Source organism: Phoenix dactylifera, chromosome 5 (assembly GCF_009389715.1).
Source record: "Phoenix dactylifera cultivar Barhee BC4 chromosome 5, palm_55x_up_171113_PBpolish2nd_filt_p, whole genome shotgun sequence".
Taxonomy (NCBI): domain Eukaryota; kingdom Viridiplantae; phylum Streptophyta; class Magnoliopsida; order Arecales; family Arecaceae; genus Phoenix; species Phoenix dactylifera.
Window position 1 is genome coordinate 10385229 of NC_052396.1, and position 23336 is coordinate 10408564.

Sequence of the window (23336 nt, forward strand, 5' to 3'; positions counted from 1 at the left end):
ACTAAAATATGTGCCAGGATTTATAGTGTCTTCCAAGCATACATTATTGTGTGCAGAGATTAACTAAATGTGTGTCAGGCTTTAAAAAGTGTCTTTCACTTATACTTAAATGTGTGCATAGTAGTCTAAAATGTGTGCCAAGCTTAAATAAGTGTGTTCCAAGCGTACTTATTGTGTGTCAAGCTATATTACCTATTTCTAAGCCGACACAATCTTCTGAAGGGTAGACGACCAAGGGAAAGAATAAGACTTAATGATCTCTGAATTTATTGTTAACTGTTTGTGGCTTTAATAAGAACATAATTGAGTGCCAGGGACTGCCATTGGATTTTAACTTAAATACTGTGTTCCAGTATCACTAAACTGTGTGCCAGTATTACTGCATGTCGGGAAGTACTTATGTGTGCCAAGCTAAATAACCTGATATTTAGCCATGGATTTTAATTGTGTGCCATGCTATGCCATGGTGTGCCAAGGGTTGTTTACTAACAATCGGGGTAGAGACAGTGTAACATCTGAATTTCTTGATGTTTGTATCTTCCTTTTCTGCAATAACAACAAGAATAAGAGTGTGCCAGTGTAACCAAAAAACTTCATATATCAATTCATTAACATCAATTGTGTGTACAAAAAACTTCCACATAAAATGAGAAGCACATAACTATGAGAAAATTAAAAAATTCAGATTCCCATACATTCAAACTAATCTCCAAAATATTTAGTTGATAACCTCATTACAAGTCCTATTGTGCCCAAGCTTTCCGCATCGTCCACATTTTATATGACATATTGACTCCCTTGTGAAGGTCTTTTCTTCATTTTAGGCCTGCCTGAATGAGTCTTTGTGATAGGGGGTAGAATATGAATCATATGAGGCATTATAAGGCTCCTCAATATCAGAAATTGGACTAATAGCTTCGGCATATGTTGCTCTGTACAATTCAACTTGAAAATAATTGTCAGTGAAGTGGTATAACAATCTACCAGCCTTCTCAATGCATGCACATGCATGCTTACATGGCATGCAAAAGATTCGCCACTCACCGTAAGAGTAATTGCTATTCTGGAGGTCAACTTTGCATGAGTAGTTTGTATCCTTTACGTCATATATCATTATGTTTGACGTAAATACGGATAATCTCCGATCGTTTTCTGCATATCTTTGCAGTACTTTCTTAGGATAAGGGCATAGATGTGTTTGAATACTGTAGCCTCAATTACGCCGTTCATGCATCAATGTCATTATTTGAAGCCTGATATGGTCAACTATCTGAGGCACGGGTAGATGGCAAGCCTCCATGATCCAACTATTGAAACACTCTGCCACGTTAGATGTCATAATACTCCATCGTGGATCTAGAAATATTGCATTTGCCCAATGCTCCAAATTTGTATGCAGGAGAAAAGTTCTAGTCCCTAGAGCTTCTAATGTGAGTTTGCTAATTAATTTGTGGAAAACATTCGGCCTTTGAGTATAGGCAGCAGCATTTAGTAAATCAAGCAGCCTCTTTCTCTTACTTGCACAATAATGGATAAGCACCTACAATGACAATAATCATAGGATGAGATCTACGACATCCAAAATTAGTTAGATAAATTCTAGGTTGAAAATTTAGAATATGACTATCCAAACCTGATTGTTGAAGTTGTCTTTCACATGACAGAAACAATATGAGTGGTAACTACTAGAAAAGTACTTTGGCACTAATTTAATAATTTTTTGATATCTATCTATCATAAATATGAACTGTTGACCATGGTAGTCATTGCAACTATGAATTGCTTCTTTCAAAATCCGACAAAACCAGTTTCAGTTGTCATCAGTCTCTATGTGGACCACACCATAAGCAATAGAAAACATATCGTCATTCGCATCTTAGAAAGTCGTACCCAGTACTACACCTCCATTCTTATGCTTTATAAATGTTTCATCCATAAAAATCAGAGGTCTACATCCTCTTATGAAACCCGTTATTGAAGAATGAAATGAAATGAATAGGCATATGAATCGACCTTATGGTTTCATACTCCGCTATACTACCAGAGTTGGTCTTAAGAATGGCCTTGCAATACCAGTGTATCCGGTCATAAGATTTTGATTTGTGAGTATAAAGGTCCTTCATAGCCACCTCCTTCCCATGCCAAACTTAATGATACGGCAATTCAACACCATATTCTGGACGAATATCCTTCACGATGTCAGTCGGCCTATATAACGACATATCTTGAAGTTTATCTTTAACAATATTTGAAACCCAACGTTTCATAGCCTTAAGATACGACTGGACTTGCAACCCTCCTCCACATGTATGCTGATTGTTCACTTTTTTTAATAGCAAATCTTTTTTGAACCCAAGTCGGGAAGCATAGATATGCCATTCACATTCTTCGTATGCACATTCCATAGTCACTCGCCAACGATCGTTCTTCACAAACGCAAACTCTCTACAATTTGCAATGCAGAAGTTGCGAATTGTGTCACGAAGAGTTTCCACATCATTGAACTCCTGACTAACAGCCTCTATAGAGGTTTTCCAAACATCCAAAGAATTTTTTTGACTAGATTGCTCTTCGATTGCAACTCTTATTTCTTCAACAACTCGACTGAAATTACTTGAGCTACCCTTTGAAACATTTCTGGATATGCAACTACACTCAACATTTTAGGACGGGCCACTATCCCTACAATAAGTTAAACAATAATTCAGCATACTAACTAAAAAATTTGCACTTAACATGAACAAACTAAGAAGTGAAATATGCAATACAACAAATATTTAAACTAAGAATACCAAAATTGCAATAGATGCAATTATTTTGTGCATTACCTCATATCAATTACCATATCAGTAGCTTTGGTCAAGCATGAAATATGACTAACAACCATCTCAATCACCGATGCATTTAAATTAACATGTATTTGATACATATTCCGAATATTCTTATCACCTAGGAGCATAACAAGCATTCTAGACTTGTTTGGAATATAAATTTAACTTCTATCATTGTAGCAGATAGATGTCTCCACCTTTTCACTATTTTTTTATAAATTTGATCAAGATTTGTATCCTCGGAGATGGAAATAATAAGAGCTTCGTTATCATAAGAACAAATAGCCGTGAAAACAGGGCTACTTGTGTCCTTTGAAGCCATGACAAAGAAAAAGGAAAGAGGGATGAACTGATCAAAATTCAGAATGCTATTTCAACAATGAAGCAAAGGGAATGCTGCCATAGGGACTATTTTCCATACAGGATATCAGTAATGGCAGACACAGAAGAAGTTTTCCAAACAGGATATGAGCAATGGCAGACACACAAAAAGATAATCTAGCTAAAACAGAATTTTCTTTCAATCACAATTGAAAAACAGAGAATAGAGGGATGTCTCAGTGGATTATGGAAAATCTGAATATAATTGCAACCATTTTACTCTTATGCAATCAAACCATTGCCGCTAAAGGGACTCTCTACAAACAAATAAGAAGCTATCTGATTTTTCGGCAACACGAAACAGAGAAGAAGTCAGCGGAGAATTCCAACAATGAAACTCTCCAGCAATCAAAACATTGCCGCATAAGATCAGAACGACTTTTGAAAACTGATAAACGATCTAATTTTTGGACAACACGAAATGGAGAAGAAGACATCGGAGAATTCCAACAGAGATACTATCCCGCAATCAAACAATTGCCGGTTACGATCACAAGGACTCTTTGCAAACAGAGAAGCTATCTGATTTTTAGGCACCGTGAAACAGAGAGGAAGATAGCGGAGAATCCCGATAGAGAAACTCTCCCTGATTCACTGCAAACAAATAAGGTTCTATTTCTATTTTTTTGGCTCCAGAAAAGAGGTAGCGAAATAAAAGAATAGATAGCGGAACATTTTCCAACCGTCTTCGCAAGTTTTGAACCTTAACGCCAATGAAAAGGCATCTTCGGAATTTAGAAAAAAACAAACCTCTACTAAGGAGGAATTAAGATTAGCTCTCATCCTTGGACTAGAAAACTCCGCTTGGGTCAACAAGGACTCTTTGTTACATTGTAGTCACGGGGAGGGTGGGGAATTAATTTCACCTATTATATATGATAGGTTTGGTCATAGTATGACCAAAAGTTATCTAGCATCAGAGATTAGAGCATGTTGTGTAACATAGCCTTGTAACAATTTTTTGTGCGTAATATAACATTGTAACATATTAAGGTACATTTAATATAATATTATTACATTGAAATACTGTATCTTTATCATAGTATTTTTAACTATGTGCTATGTCGAGTTAAATTGTGTACCATGTCGAGTTAACTATATACCAAGTTATATTAACTATGTACCATTTTCAGTTATCTGTGTACCAAGTTATATTAGCGGTGTACCATATTGAGTTAAATGTGTATCAAGCTATATTAACTGTGTACCATATTGAGTTAATTATGTACCAAGCTATATTAATCGTGTACCACAAGCAAAAATATTTTTAATTTTTGATCCCTAAAGGACAATTATATCCTTTGCGATTTCTCAATCCTTAACCCTCTTTCGGACTTTCTCTCTCCTAATTCGTTGAACTCCACCTTTCTCTACACTACACCATGCATCCCTCTCTCTCCGCCACCTCCCTCCATCTTCTCAACCCGCGATTCGTCATCTCTCCAGCATCTGTCAACACGGAGGTCCTCATCCTCTTCACATTTTCGTGGCCAATTTGTATCACTGTCTTCGCCCATATTGGTGTGTTCTCCCTTCAATCTATCACCTCCCTCCACTCTAGTCTGTGAGTGTCGTCTCTCCAGCATGTGTCCCCGGCCAACCATCTTCATCTCACTATATTTGTCTGCAGCAATTGTCGATGCTCGACAAAGAGAAGATAAAAGTCTTGATGAACGCAGAATTTTGGTAGATTTTAGAAATGAAAAGAGGAATACAAACATAATTGTTTAATTAACTTGAGAGCATGAAGTTTGATATAGTATGCTTAGCTTTGGTTTCATGATGTATATTGAATACACAGTATTTGATACATGTTATATATTGAATCATAGATATAGGTTTAAGCCTAGATACCTCAACTTGAAGTTTTAATGAGAAAGAATTTTAAGTAAAAGTAACTTAATTTTCCCTTGTTTTTTCTACCTAAAATTTTCTGTGAGCAATAGAATAGTATGTCAACTTCATCATACAAAACCACATTTGGCATGCTAGAGATTCTCCAATAAGTTTTTGAATAAGATCTATGGTAATATTTCTAACAACATTTTTCTATTTGTTCGAAGTAAATCCTTTATTATATAATAGAGAATAGGTCCAAAACTCCATATATAACTATTCTCTTCATATGGGGCATGATCTCTTGATATGATCTCATTATAGATTTGAACTCTAGAACAGGTCCAGTAGGAGTTAGGTTAAAGACTCTGAAGGAACAATTCATTTATTAGCAAGGGTTAAAATAACAACCCTATCGTCTTCAGATGACCATATTATCGAAGTACTAATATCCATTGTTGTTATTGTTTCACAATCCATAATCTGGATCTTACGATCCAGATCAAAATGGCCCTAAATGATCTAGATCCTATCCTTGGATTAGGATCAGTTTAGGATCATGCATTTCAAACTAGACTTGTTATATGTATGCTTTTTATTCTCTAACCATCATCTTTGTAGTTAATTCTTATTTCTATATATTTTTACAATGATGTTTCTCAAGGTTCAACATGCCGGTACCAGAGCCTATATTGGTTGGCCGACGACACGGTTCGGACGCCCCCATGCCATTCCATGTTGGGCTATTACCGATACAGTAGAGAGGGTGAGAGAGAGAGAATGGGAGAGAGAAAAAGAGAGAGAGGGGAGGAGGGTAAGGGAAGAAGGGAGAGAGAGAAGCCAACTTTATGTTTGTGTTGCGAGATACATGTAGTGAAATGCTGTCAAGCATGCATTTCATTTTAAACAATGCATGATACAACTAACTCATTTTGCTCTCTTCCTTTTGTATGTAGGCTGTTGTGCTTGAACGTCTATCGTGCATCAGTGAGGTGACCCTATGGCTACCAATTAGATTCTAGATGCATCACAACTGAGCATTCAAAAATAGTTGGGGGATATCCAACTAGGTGATCTCGAGTGGTGTAGATATCTATTCATCTCGATGAATACGGGATGGCATTGGTATCTCCTAGTTTTGGATTTGAAGGAGCTGTGTTTTGAGTGCTACAACTCGATGTGGAGCTTTGATGTATTAGAGGATACCAGTAGATATGTGAGTATCACTTATAGTTACTTGTTGATTGCCCTCACCCCCTCCCTCTCTCTCTCTCTCTTGCTTGATGGAAAGCCCTCACCCTTTCTCGTCAGATGCATTTGATGACTCAGACCCAATTTAGTTAGGATAGCTTCTTTGTTCTCAGGCTGCACTATGTTGCCCTCCATGAAGCATAGCAACTGTCCTCATGAAGCTTGAATTAAATTTTGTTGAGGATCATGTATAAAATTTAGAATTTTTTTTGTACATATTTTTCTAAATATTAAAATTTACATGAATACCCTCCTAAAATTGATATTTGCATGTATACCCCTATGAAATACTTATTTTATGTGTATTTTACTTTTTTCTTGCATATGTGCCCACACCATCTAACACCGTCCAAAAATTAACGGTTTTAAATTAAAAATGGCAAAAATATTCTTAATGGGTAGCTATGCAAAAAAAATATTTATAAGGGTATATATACAAATAATACTTTGTGAGGGTATTCATATAATTTTACATTTTTAGGAGGGTTTCCATGCAAAAAAATTAAATTTTATTTTTTTTTTCTATTTCAACCTATTTTAATACTCGGATTTGTCTGGTGCCTAGTCCTCAATATTTATTAAGAAAAAGATTGATTCGACAATTAGATAGCAAAAAGAGTTATGGAAGTTCTTTCACTTATTATGGGATTATTTTACTTTATTTTTATTTTTTTATAACAACCACTATATTTTATTTTATTGAAAAATAGCTTATAATATTTATTGTTATAGATGCATATATGAGGGCATGTATTAGAATATAGAAAAGAATTAGAAACTCTTAAAGGCATATGATAGATTGCAATGATCGAGCTTCCTTGCTACTGCTATGCTCATGAGTAGAAGAACAATATCAATCATCCCCAAACAAAATCATTAAAGGACTTTGAACCCTTCAGATTTATTAACAATTTCCGCGACCATGTGGTAGAAGGTCATCCCTTACGTTGTATACCTTAAGCCACTTTTCTTTGGAGCTTCAATTTTTTAGAAAAAAAAATATAGTATATGGAGTCCATCTTATCATAGTAATTTTAAATCAGCCACTTGTCTATATATGAGAAATTTTCCAACTCTAAAAGATAAACATTGCGAATCTCATATACTAAAAGATAAATATTGCAAATATCTCACAATATTTTTTTTTAAATACTTGATAAAGCTAAAGGCGAGACCAGACCATCTTCAAGTAAAAAAGATATAATGAAGGGCTATATATGGTGGAGAAGGAAGTCAAATAAATGGTTTTGATTTCGGACGGAGAAGTGAAAGAGAGGATCGAGAGACATTGGAAAATTTCTTAAAGAAGGTAGAGATATTAGTTTTCAGTGAGACCTATTAACTTGTTACCCACCTTAGAAATAAAAAGATACTTTCATAATTGTATTTAATTTTTAATTGAAATAAATATGATTTTGGCTAATCATGTTAGCTGAATCGCTATGTCAAAGATGTTCATGCAAAAATAGTTTTTTGTGAGGGCATGCATGTATATACTAATTTAGATGGTGTTCATGCAAATTTCAATATTTAGGAGGATATTTATACAAAAATTCAAGATTTTTTTTTGCATGTATACCCTTCTGAATATATGAAATTTTATGAATACCCTCCAAAATTACTATTTACATATGTACCCTTATAAATATTTCTTTTTGCAGGTTTAACCACTAAGGGTATTTTTATCATTTCAATTTTAAACCACTAACTTTTTAACGATGTTAGATGACATGGATAAATACGTAAAAAAAAAGAAGGGTATACATATAAAACAAGTTTTTGATGAGAATATACATACAAATATCAATTTTAGAAAGATATTAATACAAATTTCAATATTTAGAAAGGTATGTATGCAAAAAAACCCTAAAATTTAATATATATATTCTTTTGGGGTTTCTTAAATTGTCACTTGCATGGCATATGCAAAGACTAGTGAAATAAATAAATGAAGAGAGAAGGATCGATATAAATGACAAAATCCAAAATCAAATAGCATAACCATTTTAGATCTAGTTAGATCCATAATCCTCCCAAAACCATCCCCCGATAAGTGGCATTAAGTAGAATTTAAAATTGTTGATTTGAGAAAATACAGATCAGATCCTCAATGTTAAGACAACATTAGTTACCACCTATCTAAATCTTTTAGATTCAGGAAATAATAGAAAACATGAAGGAAATGAGTAGTTGTTAAGTAATTAGTGAATCTCATAAATTGTGTGGCTGGGCACACAATTCTCTATCTTAACCTTATGCAGTCATGGCCTGTTTAATAACTTTTCCTGGGATTTCTTGCAAATTCCCTACTTAAAACACCTGGGGCATCGGAATGACCGGTAAACATGCTGGGCACCCCTTGCAAATGAGCAATGTAAGCGTAAGTAGAAAAGTTTCCAGCCGCAAGGCAACTTCACTCAAAAACATACCACGAGGCACCCCTTGCAAAAGAGCACCATATTACCAGTAATTATCGGGTTTCACGTTGACCACCGATGCCACTTCACTTGGTTGCTTGTGCACAGGATTCTCTATGGCCCAGAACAATAAACTCGAGCATGCAGGAATGAAAGAATGAGGTACCAAAATTTTTTCCTCATATAAACTAATTACAGAACAAATTCCTTCATAGCAAAAACTGTCCCCCGTTAATTTACACTATTACGTTGCATGGAGAGTGGATAAAACAATAAACTAGAATGCTGCATCATGTATATATTGCCACCAAGCCATTTATTGAAAACATCACATACATATTTATAACCTGCTGATCAAGACTACTAGCAAGACTGCCAATATTTCGTAGCAAACACCATATCATCAGCATTACATTTTAATGATAGCTTACAAAGACTAAATAAGTATCTTTGCTGGGTATTGAATTATTTTCTTAGTATATTGTCCCATTAAAACTCAGCGGCAGCTATGACCTTGTCAAAGCTTTGATGACAACTTGGCTTTCATGCTCTGCTCCATATTATGCCTAGATATGGAAGCCAGCTGGCAATGTAACCTTGGCTTAATTTGGAAGAGAAACGCATGGACTTCATCAAAATGAGGATTAGTAGCACATTTTACATTGTCAATCCATTGTAGAATCTTCTCGTGAGGCCCCAATATTCTCAGGCGGTCTTTCTCATACAAAACCTGAAGCCAAGAGAAAAAGTTGATGAGAGATTAGCACTGTTCAACTCTATACTACAGGCATTCAGTTATATCTGAAGATCAATAGTTGGGCTTAATATACTTAATTATATCCATACAGCACTCACTTAAAATTTCAATTAATTTTTACCATATTTTTCTTCTCAAAACAAATAAGGGTTTACAACCAGAAGATCCATCTAAGTCCATAAATTAATCATTATGCATAATAAAGTATGGACCAGAGTGAAAGCTCATACTGCCAATTAATGGGTACAATGGGGATCAAAAATATTTAGCACTGACAAGCTATGAGCACACTATATGCAATATAAAGGTGAATACCCTTGTATCATCAATGAAAGACTAGCAATCATATACGATTTAGTCAGTGCTCATACCAATACAAAAGATATCACTTTATATTGGATGAAAGACTACAAATCATATACAACTTAGTGATAAGGCCTGAAGCGTCATATGAAATCTTATTAGAATTGGTTAAACAGAAAGGCATGCACCTACAGCTACTTAACTACAATTGCTGCGCTTGGACACCTTTTAAAGCCAACACACCCTCATTCCTCAGCCTACCATTGCTTAGGTAGCTCCAACAAATGCAATAGATTCTCCAACATCTCATAACTGGATCTAGTGATGATCCCTTTTCTATGTTCATTGCCATTTTGGTACATTATTGCCTTACCAGATAGGACAGTGAACTCAATACATGACATTTTATCCTCATATCATACTGCATGCACCCTAATATCAACTAATTGCTTGATTGCAGCACACAAAGATCTTATTTACCCACTATTTTAAAAGGTGCGAATACAATTAGCTTTTTAAATATTCAAGAATATATAAATACATTAAATACAATAAAAACAACAATGATAAAAATAAAAATAATAGCAATTTTTTTGATAAATAACAGCAATATTAATGACGACAACAACAACGAATAATTAGTGTTTACTACTTAGTACTTCATTCCTAATAGCAATAGATATGGTATAATTAGAAATATATTAACATAATTAATATACAGCATCCAACCGATCCAAAATCCACATCTAATCCAACCATCAGCCATAACTTGCACATTTGCATGAGCCCGCATAATAATGGGACACATATGCCACTCCCTCAAATCTCAATTCTAAGCAGGCTGCATAGAGCCACCCAATGCTAGGAAGGTAACCTTTCGGCCAATATGCAGCCTGACCACATATATTAGGTGCTCATTGGAAATGCAATGCAGTTAAGGGACAGCATCTACATAAGCAGATGTATATGTGGTTGCATGAAGAGCATTTTAAACCACAGCATTTACTTGTCTCACCACATCATTTCACCACTTACATTCATATTTAAGGAACTAGTTATCTCCTGAGCTTTATACATTCCTTACCAGCATAATTTTCATGAGTCAACTTACAACTTCAGGTCTTATTCACAAGATATTAGGTCTCGTCAAATACTTTGGTGGCTACAAATTTTGAGCATCTGCAAATTCGTCTTCTCCATGCTCCTTCGTCAATGTTATCTGCCCTCTGTGTCACCATTTTATCTTCCTCTCTTTTGTGGTGTCATCTACAAGGTTATGTATTTACAACTATCATTCAAACTTTTTCAGATAGAATGCATCGCGTGTAGATCCTTTCCAACTTCATCAAATACAAAGTTGCAAAAGCACTTGTCAATCTTCATTGATCCAATGGACTGACCTTATGCAAACTAGTACCTTAATCTAATATCTGGGGTTTCATTGCCTTCTTTCAGTTGTTACTCATTATATGTGCTCTATTAATTGATATTCTAGTTCACTATCGCTATCTTATACATCTGACTTCTAATATTTGTTAACTCTATTAACGTTTGTATTAGATACTACTTAATATGGTCTGGAACTGGATTAAAGCTACGGATTGATAGCATGACACTATCTATCCTCTGAGCTTCATATGTTGTCAGCAATTTGACACTAACAAGCCAACGAAAAATGACATTGTTACAAGAGCACTGACCTCCTAAAGACTAATTGCATATTTCTTATTCTGTTTTCATGCTCCATTAGTTCGTCTTGTGAGGACCATGTGGGCGTGTGTTTAGTCCAATATCAGCTATGCACTGGATAGATTTTAGGCACTTATACAAAACCAATAAATCCAAATAACACCTTTCGGCTACTTTTTTTGGGTCAGATCCTGGGTTACAACAAATAATATCAAAGCGAATCTGATCTATGGCCTATGTGGACTAAAGAATACTGCATTATGGGTCCATTTGGACTAACCACGGGCTAATCATAGTATTTGTCATTGGATTTGAATGGAATTGGACCTTTAGCCTAGCAAAGAGGCCAAGACTTAAATGGGGGGAGTATTTGAGGACCATGCAGGTGTGTGTTTAGACCCATATTGGCTATGTACTGAGTAGATCTTAGGTACTTATACATGATTAAGGAACCCAAATAACACCTTTCAGCTGACTTTTTTGGGTAAGGTCCTGGGCTGTGATATGTCTAGAGCCATCTGTCACACACCTATCCTATCATTTATATTCCCTCTAATAAATACATTGCTAGATAACCTTATTTACTTTTAGTTCTTACAAGTATATTCATATCTTTTAGGCTACATTTTTTCACCCATCATTGCTTTTGTGATCATAAAAAGTTGTCATCACTATAAAATCCCTTGCTTTTAGTGATCCTACATTTGTTTAGTTGGATAAGCATAAGGGTCATCACTATAAGATCCCTCGGTGCTTTCAACTTAGTGGCATGCCACTTCCAAGAAGCCAAAGTTTTGTTTTGGGATTTCCTCTTTGAATTAAGCTAACCCTAAGCCATTATCTACTTTTTCCACTCTTCTAGATCCCTCTCATCACTCTTCTTCCGCCACCATCATTCAGCACTTTCTTTCCAGTGTTCCTCCTTTGGCTCTAAGGGGTTCACGCCTTCTAAATTTCCCACCCTTCTGAGCATATTCCCAACATTTATATTTACTCAGTGAACCAGAGTTAGATGCAAGTCATTATAGATGTTTGTCAAGGAACTTCCAACCATTGATGTATCTATCTCGCCACATGCCACACCTCACCTCAAAGATGGCCTGCTACTTTGTGCTGTTATCTCAAGTTAGTGTGCTATGCTTGAGATATTTTTGGCTTCCTTAGGGTTAACTCCTATTCCGAATAATTTTGATTCTTTCTTGCAATTATTCATGCATATTAAAAGCCACAAACCAACTAAGTATATTCAGCATATACTTGGCAACCATATGGCTTAGATGACTAAAGTGCTGCGCATATCCGGCACATTGTTTCCATTTCACAGATGGATAGTTGATATTATATACAAGTGGTTTAACAAAATCATAATCCCTTCCGATATTCTGGTAAAGCACCAAAAAATCCATCATGTTGCTTTAACTAATTCAAAAGCCAAAACTTTCACAAAATCACACACCCTATGGAGGAAAAGACCATTGTTTACTCTTTTTTTCCATGTTGGCATTTCATTGATCAACTCTATATCATATCGCAAAGAAAGGCTCAGCAAGCTCTTAAAAGAGTCCACATATAGCCTGTCCTCTCTATATGCATGGTATTCTTTATTTGCAGCTCATATGCATTATTTGCAATTCCACCATGCTTTTCCAGCAAAAGCCATTCCAACTGTTATCCATCAAACACATATCGAGAGTATGATGCCGCCATTATTGACCATTTAAAGCAGACCACTTTTTTTTACGTTCTGAGTCACAAGGATGTGCTCTCTTTAAGACTATTAGCTGCGGTGAAAGCATATTTTTGAACTAATCAAGTATAACCTATGGGTGGTGGCTGGCACTGTTTTGATATACTAATGAAGCTTCATCAAGATATTTTCCCATTATCAGCCTACTCATGACCAAGTATAGACATCTATTGGGTTGTCTGAACTTGCCACTTCTCTCCATTTAATAACGTGTCCTCTCACGCAATCTCCGGTATCCCCAAACAATGATTATTCCCCATTTCTTCCATGTTTTGCCTCTTCGTAAGAGCTTAAGGCTTGAGATGATGCCTATTGGGTTTGTCCTACAACCATAATTTTACCATTAATTTATTTGTCTTCCTAACAAATCCTCCTATCTTTGGAAAGAAAAATAAGGATGGTATGCATCTCCCTGTTCAGTACTGAGACCAAGTTCTATGCATTGGCACAGAAAAAATTCGTCTTCATTCTCAAAAACTGGGTGTCACACAACTAAACATTCTTATGAAAAAAAAAAAAATCCAGGAAAAGCATGACAAGAATACTCATCCCTCATTGGACATAATTGTGTCATTACTATTACTCAATCTGTTAAGCTATTCTTGAACTCCACCAAGAAGACTATAACATCATAGCTGCGGGGGAAAAAACTGTTCTCACTGGCCCCACTTTTAAGGAGGACACCAGAAATTCCAGAGTATATACTTTTGTATTATGTATGTACATACATTAATCTGTCATGTGTTGCATATTCACATGTTAGCTGAGAATTATAATTGTAGATTGTTCGGCTACCACCCATTATAGTAAGATATTACATCACAGCAGCCCATTCTAATTCTTGTTCCTGTTCTATGAGTTTAAGGTAGAAATTATCACATTAGAGAGTAGAAAATTTGTACCCAAATGTGAGAGAGAGAGAGAGAGAGAGAGAGAGAATTCATCCACTACATAAACAAGATACACAAACGGTCCTTGTAAGGAAAAGGATTAGATCGGGCTAACTCTGAGGAAATTGAAGGTGAAGTTCAAGTCTTGAAGAGAATCTCAATGGAGGTTATGATAAAGAAAAATGCTTGGGAGTTGGGAGAGAAGAAAAACAAGACAAGTTCTACAAATCAGGTTGACAAAAAATGGAGCTCATTAATTTAAATGAATCGAGAGAAAGGAATGAACCTAAAATAAAAAGGATAAAGATTGTCCATAGTGGTTATGCAGACTGGCAACTTTATCCAGTCCATACTCCATATGGTTTAATTATCACCATATTAGATGGCATAAAGAATGATATGCATTACATTAATAATATTATGCCAAGCCCCTCTTCTGTCTTTTATTGTTATAATGCCAACTTATCATCACATAACATGCACAACATTTAATTATCTTACATGATGCTTGCAGATATTAAGTGAATTAACATACCTCCAATTGCATAATCTCACAGACAAGGCTGAGATCTGCAATAGTTGGCTGAGAATTGCCCAATAAGAACTTTGCATTCCCTTTAAGCCATATAGACTCTATCTTTGAAAGAGATGATCTAAGAACTTTCTCAGCTTCATTGGCTGCTTGAGAGTTTAATGGAAGACCAAATACAGGTGCTATTACACTGTTTAGAGCATAGAATGCTGCACAATAAGACAAAGCATCAGTTCGATCCAAAGCTATGAGATCAATTCCCAGGTAAAGGTAGCAATCATAAGTATGCATGAACTAGAACATCAGACATTATGATGGCCCCATCCTAAATGATAATAAAATTCAATAGTATCACTAAATTATAAGCAAGAAGCTACATAACATATTATTCTTCTTTTGGCTTTAGTAGTTTGGTTCAACTGTTCATTTCTTAGGAACATGCTATAATACAATGTAGGAAAATGTCGATAGGTTTCTCTGTACATTTCTTTATTGCGCCTATCATATGATTGCCCCTTAAGTGCCATATTTACATCTTTTTTTCCATTTCCTTATCTAAAGATTTTTTCTTATATAAAGACTCTGGTTTGAATGTATTGTCTAAGGACATCCTATCATAAGCTTTCTTTAAGTCAATAGAGATCATATATAGACACTTTTTCTTTTCCAATATTTGATTTCTATCTGTTGCCTAAATAAGAAGGTAACATCTATTATTGACCTTTCAAGCATAAGTCCAAATTGGTTCTCTAAGACTGTTGTAATTTTTCTTAGTTTTTGTTCAAATACCCTTTCCCATAACTTTCACAGAGTGACTCATAAATTTAGTTCTCCTATTAGAGAAACTATATAAATTACCTATATTTTTATAAAAAAATACCATTATACTTTTCCTTCAATCATCTAGCATTTTTTGTTTCTTCCAAAAACTCATTGAAAAATTTAGTAAGCCAAGATAGCACAATATCTCCCATGAATTTCCAAAATCTCATTGGGTATTTAATATGGCCCTAATGCCTTATCCTTTTACATCCTTTTGAAAACAGCTTCCACCTCAAGTCTTCCAATTCTACAAAGAGATCCTTGACAATTCCCTAATTGTCCATGTTCAATAATAATTTCTCTAGTACAATCCCATTTCTCTCCTTTATTTAGGAATCACATCATATTATTCAGATAAACCCAACTTAATTATGGCATGCATGCCTACGACTCAGAACTTTCATATACTATTTGCTAGCTCATTATTCAAAAAACATTAAATATAATCATCTAATCAAGAACTTGTAGAAAAGAGGTCTTATGAAAAACTAATAGATATGTTCACACTCTTTTGCTTCTTAATATAAAAAAATTTAGTAAAATTTTGTACATTTGAAAAATAGCTCTCATTTTTGTTATTATGCAATTCATTATTTAGCCATCAGTTTTAATACTAGTTAGTCTTTGAGTCTGATCTACCAAGTATTTCTTAAGTTTTCAATTATAGTTCTAAAGGAATTTGTGCCCCTTGATAATAAGTTCCTCCATCAAAACTACCACAAAAAGAAAAAAATAATTTTTTTTGATGTAAGTTGCTGTCATCAGAAATTTGCATCACCTGCACCACGGCGGAGGTTTAAATGATGCCAATCCAAGACAGAGTCAATTTTGGCTCTGTTGAACAAATCAGCGGGGTACCTTAAAAAAAATTAAGGAGAGAGAGGGAGGGTGAGCAATAACTGGAAATAGATAACCCATAAGCATGTTTATTCAAATCACATAATAAATTGGAAGCAATAACCTATTTCCCAGGTTCAAAAGCTATTATTCATAACCACCCATCTATGTCTGCTCATGACTTCTGTCACCTTTATTTGTAACAAATCAAAATAAAGTATTTTCACAATAATAACAATTGATTTTCAGGTGAACTTGTATATCAGAATTAATTAGCTTTCCTTCTCTTGCGCCTGTCTCCTTTCTTTACATGAAGAGTTACTGCTCTGTACTTACCATACCAGCCAGGGATGAGAGAATGGCAGTCCTCAGGACAATTCCACAAGCAAGCGAACCCCATACCACCCTATACAGCTGCAAACTGACCCTCACGGCCCTGTACCAACCATGTACAACTCAGTGCACCTTTATTTCTTTTGGTTCATTTGAAATATCACGGTGCAGGCTACACCGACCCAGTACTGCCTCATACAGCAATAGATACCATACCAGGCTACAGGTCCATATCTCGATTTTCAAATCTCCACTTTGTACATGGTTAGCAGTAAGAAGATGGCTAAAATGGCAGTAAGAAGATGAAAGTTTGCCAATTTTAAATTTTGTTAGACACCAAAATAAGTTCATATTGTCATGAAGGAAACAGTAACATATTCTAGAAGGTTGTTGGTAGTTAGAAATGAACTCCCTTTCCTATACATCTTATCTTCTATTTCAGTCTATAATGATGAAATAAGGTTGCTCATAACCATATCAACCAGCAGAGTGATAAGTGCTGAACTTCACATACCTTTAACAGTCAAATTCCTACACTTACGCATTATAATTCTCAAAGTTAGGTGCCTTGGTGTTTCTTAACAGCACACGAGGCAAATGATTTTGTTAGAGTAATTACAAGTTTTAAAAGAAAAAGGATAAGTCATACAAAAAAAAATGGCATATTTCTAATTACCAGTGGTCTGAAACTCCTGGGAATGCACAAGCAAGATAGCGCAAAATGGCATGACTGTACAAATGATAGAAACAGCGTCAGCAATTTTAGAAGGAATACAGGGTAAAGATAAATATTTCAATAAAACAGCGAGTCAGTTTATAATATCAAAGACTTGAAATTAAAAATGGATCGAACTGCCAAAACAATGTCCCAGGTAATGCAAGGAAAGAAAATATGATGTAAATAGTCAGGTCAACTAAAATCAAAGGGCATACAATAAAGACATGGATATTACTTGATGAGGACTTGATAACTTGGCAGCTTGAGTAACCAAATATCTGAGAATAATTGATTCAACTAAACAAACACAGAGCCTACCTTGTGCTTCACACCTTTCGGAAGAAAAACATAACACTTGAAAATAAGAGAAAGAAAGTTGTTTAATAGCCGGTTCTATATTTGTAATCATATTAAGTCTTTTTTCTGTCAAATCTTTTTCTGTAATTTGAGCCAAATAGTTTTTTAATTTTATGTTATTTTCAGTTTTTTAAGGATACTTAAGTTGGTTTCGGAGTCCTATTTTAAGTAGAACAGATGTTCAGTTTTCAAAATTATAATCATAGATTGGATTGACTGAGTACTGCACATATTAAAATTAAGTCATAGTGTGGTTTTAGTGTCTTCCTAAGCATTAAAATCACTTTTAAAGTTAATTTCTTTCACTTTCATGTTCTGTTCCTCAAGACACAAGAGACCGACATTGTTCCTACCTAGTAGCCACCATCATGTAAACTTAACTCACTGCCTCCAATAAGAGGATTATCTTCTGCTTCCATGGCAATCCATGCATGAAGGGGTAGTAATGACTTTAACTTTTGTGAAAGTTAAAAATGGAATTAAAATAAATTTCTTTTCCCACATCAAAGCTACTTTTTTCCATAGGAAAACCATTTTCCTAATTTACTTCAAACCAAAATTTTGACAAGGTAAATTAGTATCATATCATCCAAAGCTTCCTCAAACCCAAGATTTCCCCCTCTGAATCCATCCAGCAACAATTTAGATTAGATCTTCTAGAAGTCAATTACCCCGCATTAATATCTTGACTACTTGGGATTAAATTATGGGATCCTTTTTCACTGATTAACCTGAACTGTGACCCTTAATGTCTTCTTATAAAATTTTGACTCCAATTGACATGGTTAATTATGAGGCTCAACAGTACCTATACAGCTCATCCATTCAAGTTCCAACACTAAATTAATTGAATAAACCTTCATCTATATCTTCATTCCTGCTAAGATTTATCTCTACCATATTTGACAGCCATCTTCAGTTCTATATACACTGGAATTGCAATTCATATACTTCTTCTAGATTTTAGAGATTATTATACCCTGCATAAATTCAAAAACTAGTATTCAGCCTTATCCTTGTGTCATTAATTAATATTAACTATAGCATATGCACTTATCTTACTCCATTGTACCCTCTCACAAATGTAAATTTAAAGCCTATTTATGATAAGTTTAAAGAGAAACAGGCTCAGTGTTGACCGGTGGTGCAGACCCGCCTCATCAAGAAATTTTCAGTACAGCTACTTCTAATGCTTGTTACACCTAGATATATATCCTTAACAATTTTAATGTCTTTCTTAACACATCTTTCTCTCCTTGATGCCAACCGTGTTACCTCTTGTAACACTATGCAGTCTTTATCCAAATATCGAACTATTCTCTCCAGATCCTTCTATTAATTGCTTAAGCAGGAAAGCAGTCTTATTGCTGTCCAGCCTTGAATAAAGCCAAGTTGCTCTCCAAAATCTGATGGTGTTTAACAGTGCAATTTTTGTGCATCAATTCTATTCTAGTAAATGGGTATGAAAATATTTATCTAATTATTTGGTATTTTCCTTGTTAGCAGATGTCATTCAGCAAACCAATTAATTGAACTTCTTCACATATTTCCGTTTATTCAGTACCTCATCAAGTTCAAATGCCTTGCTTTCATTCTTTATAAAGCTTACACATGCCAACTCCTTAATTATGGTACTTAGTAAATTCCTAATGACGGACCTAATGACAGATCCTCACAAAATATGTTCTATACCTAAGATTCTCAAAATGCCATAATCATACCATCTTCCAGTAAATATATTAAACTAGCTCTTATTGCATCCAACTTGACCTACATCTATAGATTTCCTCTCCAAGAATACTAATAAGCAGATTACTTTCTTCTTATAGGCCCAACATATCATGTGTGTCACTACATGATTGATATTTTGCACCAGTTTTTTTTCCGACCTTCCTAGCTTTTTTCCCTCAAATATCTTCATGAAGATCTTACTTGTCATTTATGCATCGTCAATTTCCTAAGACTGGCGCACTGTGTTGTCTCTGGAAATTTTGGCTGGAAATAGTAATTACATTTTTAGAGAATCACAACATCTCAAGAGAGAAGTTGTTTACGCATTAAGTTATTAGCTGACTTGTGGACCCTAAATCTGCTTAATCTGGATCTCAATTGGTACATTCTTTATGACCTAGACTCTCGTATTTCCAGTTCCCGTATTTAGCTTTTGTTGCTTCTACTTTAGGTGTACGGTGTTAACAATTTCGTTCTTGTGTTTTATAAGTTGCAAAAATTACATTTCACCTGCTTCCTCATAAGAGGAGCTCTTGTGTCAGTTGGTCAGAGATTTCTTTCATCTTTTATGTGGACCAATTTATTTTCTATGAACATCACGTTGTACTCCATCTTTCTCTAACATGAAAAGGCTGAAAACTCTTCCACAGACATAAACCTCAATTTGTCAATCATCAAAGTCCGGGGACATTTTGCTGTCAACAAAATGATATAATTAATTAATACCTTGAGCAGGAATTAGCAATGACCATTAGACCCTTTTTCAAACTAATTAAGGTCAGTTTTGTCAATCTTCATTCACCGAAAAATCTTATTTACAGCTACCTTTGATAAAGCAGCTAACCTCAAAAATTATACTTTTCAAAATAAAACAGGAACTACAAACAGAATAATAAGCAATCCACAACAAGACAAATTTGCTGCCAAAATTAAGCCGACTATTGTAGAAAACATGGTGCTCAATGGAAAGCGTCACTCACCAACATAAAGCTAGCAACATTTCATCCAAAGTTACATCTTTCAATGGGAACAGCATTTCATCAAAATGTGTTACAAAGGATCTAAAAAGAAACTTATAAATTACCTCTCAAACAGCTTAAATCTTCCATCAACAATAGCGGGAACTTGACCCATTGGATTTATTTCTGGAAAAAAGCATCTTAATAAATGCAATTTACAAAAATCAATTTGATTTAAACTGAGACAGCATCCTCAAAGCAGAAAAGGTTAGGGGCAAAGGAACGATGTATAAACCTTATATGTTTTTTTTTGACATTTTCAGTTAAAGAAACAAGCATTACAGCCAATGAGTTCATCATGAAATGAATTGTGATTGGTGCATGTTATTACACTTGGCAGTAGAAGTAATAATGTACAGCAAACTTACTTCTAACATAACAAAGGAGGGCCATCCCTGTAGAGCACAAATCAACATGATACAGCAGGTATTTGTAGTAATAATCATTGTGGGGTATCAATTGTCACAAAATGAGATGCTATGAATTTGCAGATAACGTGATATTCATTACAGAGGATGAAGGCTAAAAGTGCCAAGCAACCCTGGTCATTTTTACATAACTATTACAGGCATGCATGACAATTTCTTTTAACTTATGAATTTATCGTTTTTTGGATTAGATTATCTTCCATCACGAGTAGAACAGGCTGGAGTGTAGCACGAGCCTTGCTTATCAGGATAAATCAGTTAAAGGGGCTGCATGCCCATTAAAAACTCAAATACGGTTACCTCTGGCACATCTTAAAAAAATCTAAGGAGGTCTAACAAGACCAACATATGCAGTAAAAGTTAACAATCAATAGCATGCTGGTTTGCCAAAGAAGCGCCATAGATCCTTCACTGCTTAAGCCTCTAGAAACTAAACCCTTTTTGCTCCAAGAGGTCAAGAGCCTCTAGCAGAACCAATCAACAAAAAGCTTTGACTAGATCTTTGCCAAGCAAACTTGTAAATTGGATGCATGTAAACAGTCTTTTGTTCATTTTTAACAAGATGTCTATAGAATGAACTCCAATGCTGACTCCAAGCAACCAAGATCAGCAAAGCTCCCTTTAAATGCAGTATCTATTGTAAGATTCCCAGGTTGAGGTCTTCGAAACTTTCACCCTTTTTTATCTTTCTTAATATTGGCATTAAATTGCACTTATCAGCTGGAGCAGAACACCTTTTTATTGCATCATTTTTTTTGTTTTTCTTTAGCATGAGTTTCTTCAATTTTTCACGTGAATCTCCTCAGCAATCACATGCAGTTTGTTTTCATATTCCACAGAAATTAATTTATTCCTCTCATCCTACCAAAAACAAATTAAATCAGAAAGAATGGCCATTCTTACATGTAGAAAAAGGTTGTTAAAGAGTACTTTATGGTCTCAACATTTTATCCATATTCACGCTCGAGTTTCCCTGACTATACTTCCTCAACTAATCTGGCTTGCAAAAGCCAATCTCCAAAGGGGCAGTCAGTAGAATTGTCGTCTCCATCATTTTTCTTATGCCCCATCTCCTAGGCACCTGGGCAACTGCCAACTGCTTAAGCAATAGCCAGGCCAGACAAGAAAATACTTGTATTTGTTGGTCGAAAAGGGAAATTACGACCTATGGGTGGTATAATCATCTTATCTACTGCCCCAAACCAACAGGAAGTGATGAATCTTACAATTACATGAGGAATTATGTGAGTTACAGTAACAGGGTCAAAATACAGCAAAGAAAATTAATTCTAAAAAGGAAAACAAGGAAAATTATGTGGAATTAAAAAAGGAGAAAAAAGAAAACGACTACTTTTAAGCATGGGAGTGATAAAAGGAAAAAGAAAAAGAACAGAACGAAGTTTAATCAGGATTCTGAAAAGGGACCCTTGAATTCGGGGGACCGGTGCTGGCGCTTGGTAAGATCTATCGGCACTTCCTCAAAATCTATTCCATTTAGCCTAATTAACAAAAAAAAGCGTAAGCGGGATCCCAAAAAAGAAATACAGGATTCCGAGATAAAACAAGAAAGAGTTCCAAAATTGAACGCTAGGTAGAAATGAAGGAAATCGAGCGAGTAATTACTTGCAGAAAATCACGATCGCACGCGATGGCTGCGACAGCCGATCGGCGTACACCTTAAGCTTCATCTTTCGCTCGCTCTCTCCCAACGTTGACTCAGGCGGGGTCAGGAGCCGTCGTGTAAGGGACTAGATTAAATAGGGGTGTCATGGACCGGATCGTGTCTAGGCTCGAAGGAAGCCCGAGATTAAACCTCAGGCCTAGATTTGGCGGGCCAGAGCCCCCTACTAGTTTATGCTTTCTGGGCTCATCATCTCAGCAGAAAACAAATTAGTAAACTACAAATTATCCCAACTCCTAGATAAAGTAAGAAGATCCAACACCTGCAAATCTTTGAATTGAGCCTCCAAGTTTAAATAAGTTGGCCAACGAATAATAGGTATATTAGAAATCATAGGGTCCTTAAGCACATTAACTTCGTGTCCATTCCCAATCAAACATTGGAATTGGAATTGGACATTCTAACCAAAGGAGTAGTAGATTTTATTCCAAATTAGCGAACAATGTCGGGGTTTGGCATACTTATCCCACGAACTAGTGATATTTAGAATAAACCACTTGAGCCTAAAGAGAAATGGGATGCAAGATGACTAAGGCCCTGTTTGGGGAGCTGTTGGCAGTAGAGCTGTTGGAAGTAGAGCTGTCTGAAGTAGAGCTGTTATAAAAAGTTGTTTGCTGTTTGGTAACTACATTCGTAAAGTGCTGTGGTACTTTGTTTTGTGTTTGATAAACAAACTGAGAAAGTACTTTTATATGACAAAATTATCATAAAGGACATGCATAGTATTATACAACAGAATACAATAAAACATAACATAAATTAATACATAAATATAT

The 23336-nt window shown here is 35.2% G+C and overlaps 1 protein-coding gene across 2 annotated transcripts; it reads right to left on the minus strand.

Annotated features, from left to right (window-relative positions):
- Positions 1-8981: 8981 nt before the first annotated feature.
- LOC103710309 (glutathione S-transferase T1) lies at positions 8982-22656 on the minus strand. 2 transcript variants are annotated; one of them, XM_008795975.4, is made up of 7 exons: positions 22503-22656; positions 22305-22378; positions 20517-20577; positions 17303-17356; positions 16235-16314; positions 14638-14843; positions 8982-9446 (listed from the first exon to the last, which is right to left on the minus strand). In XM_008795975.4, the coding sequence occupies exons 1-7, from the start codon at positions 22565-22567 to the stop codon at positions 9234-9236; spliced, it is 753 nt and encodes a 250-aa protein (XP_008794197.2). In that variant the 5' UTR covers positions 22568-22656; the 3' UTR covers positions 8982-9233. The 2 variants fall into 2 exon arrangements, with proteins under 2 accessions (XP_008794197.2, XP_026661695.2); XM_026805894.2 differs by lacking the exon at positions 22305-22378 and having other exon boundaries at positions 22503-22616.
- Between the last annotated feature and the right edge of the window lie 680 nt (positions 22657-23336).

Coding starts and splice junctions, on each gene's coding strand:
- LOC103710309 (XM_008795975.4), bottom strand. CDS start 22,567: ATGAAGCTTAAGGTGTACGCCGATCGGCTGTCGCAGCCATCGCGTGCG. Junction 22,379..22,502: donor GCGATCGTGATTTTCTGCAA/GTAATTACTCGC, acceptor TTTGTTAATTAG/GCTAAATGGAATAGATTTTG. Junction 16,315..17,302: donor CCAGGAGTTTCAGACCACTG/GTAATTAGAAAT, acceptor ATTTTTTTTAAG/GTACCCCGCTGATTTGTTCA.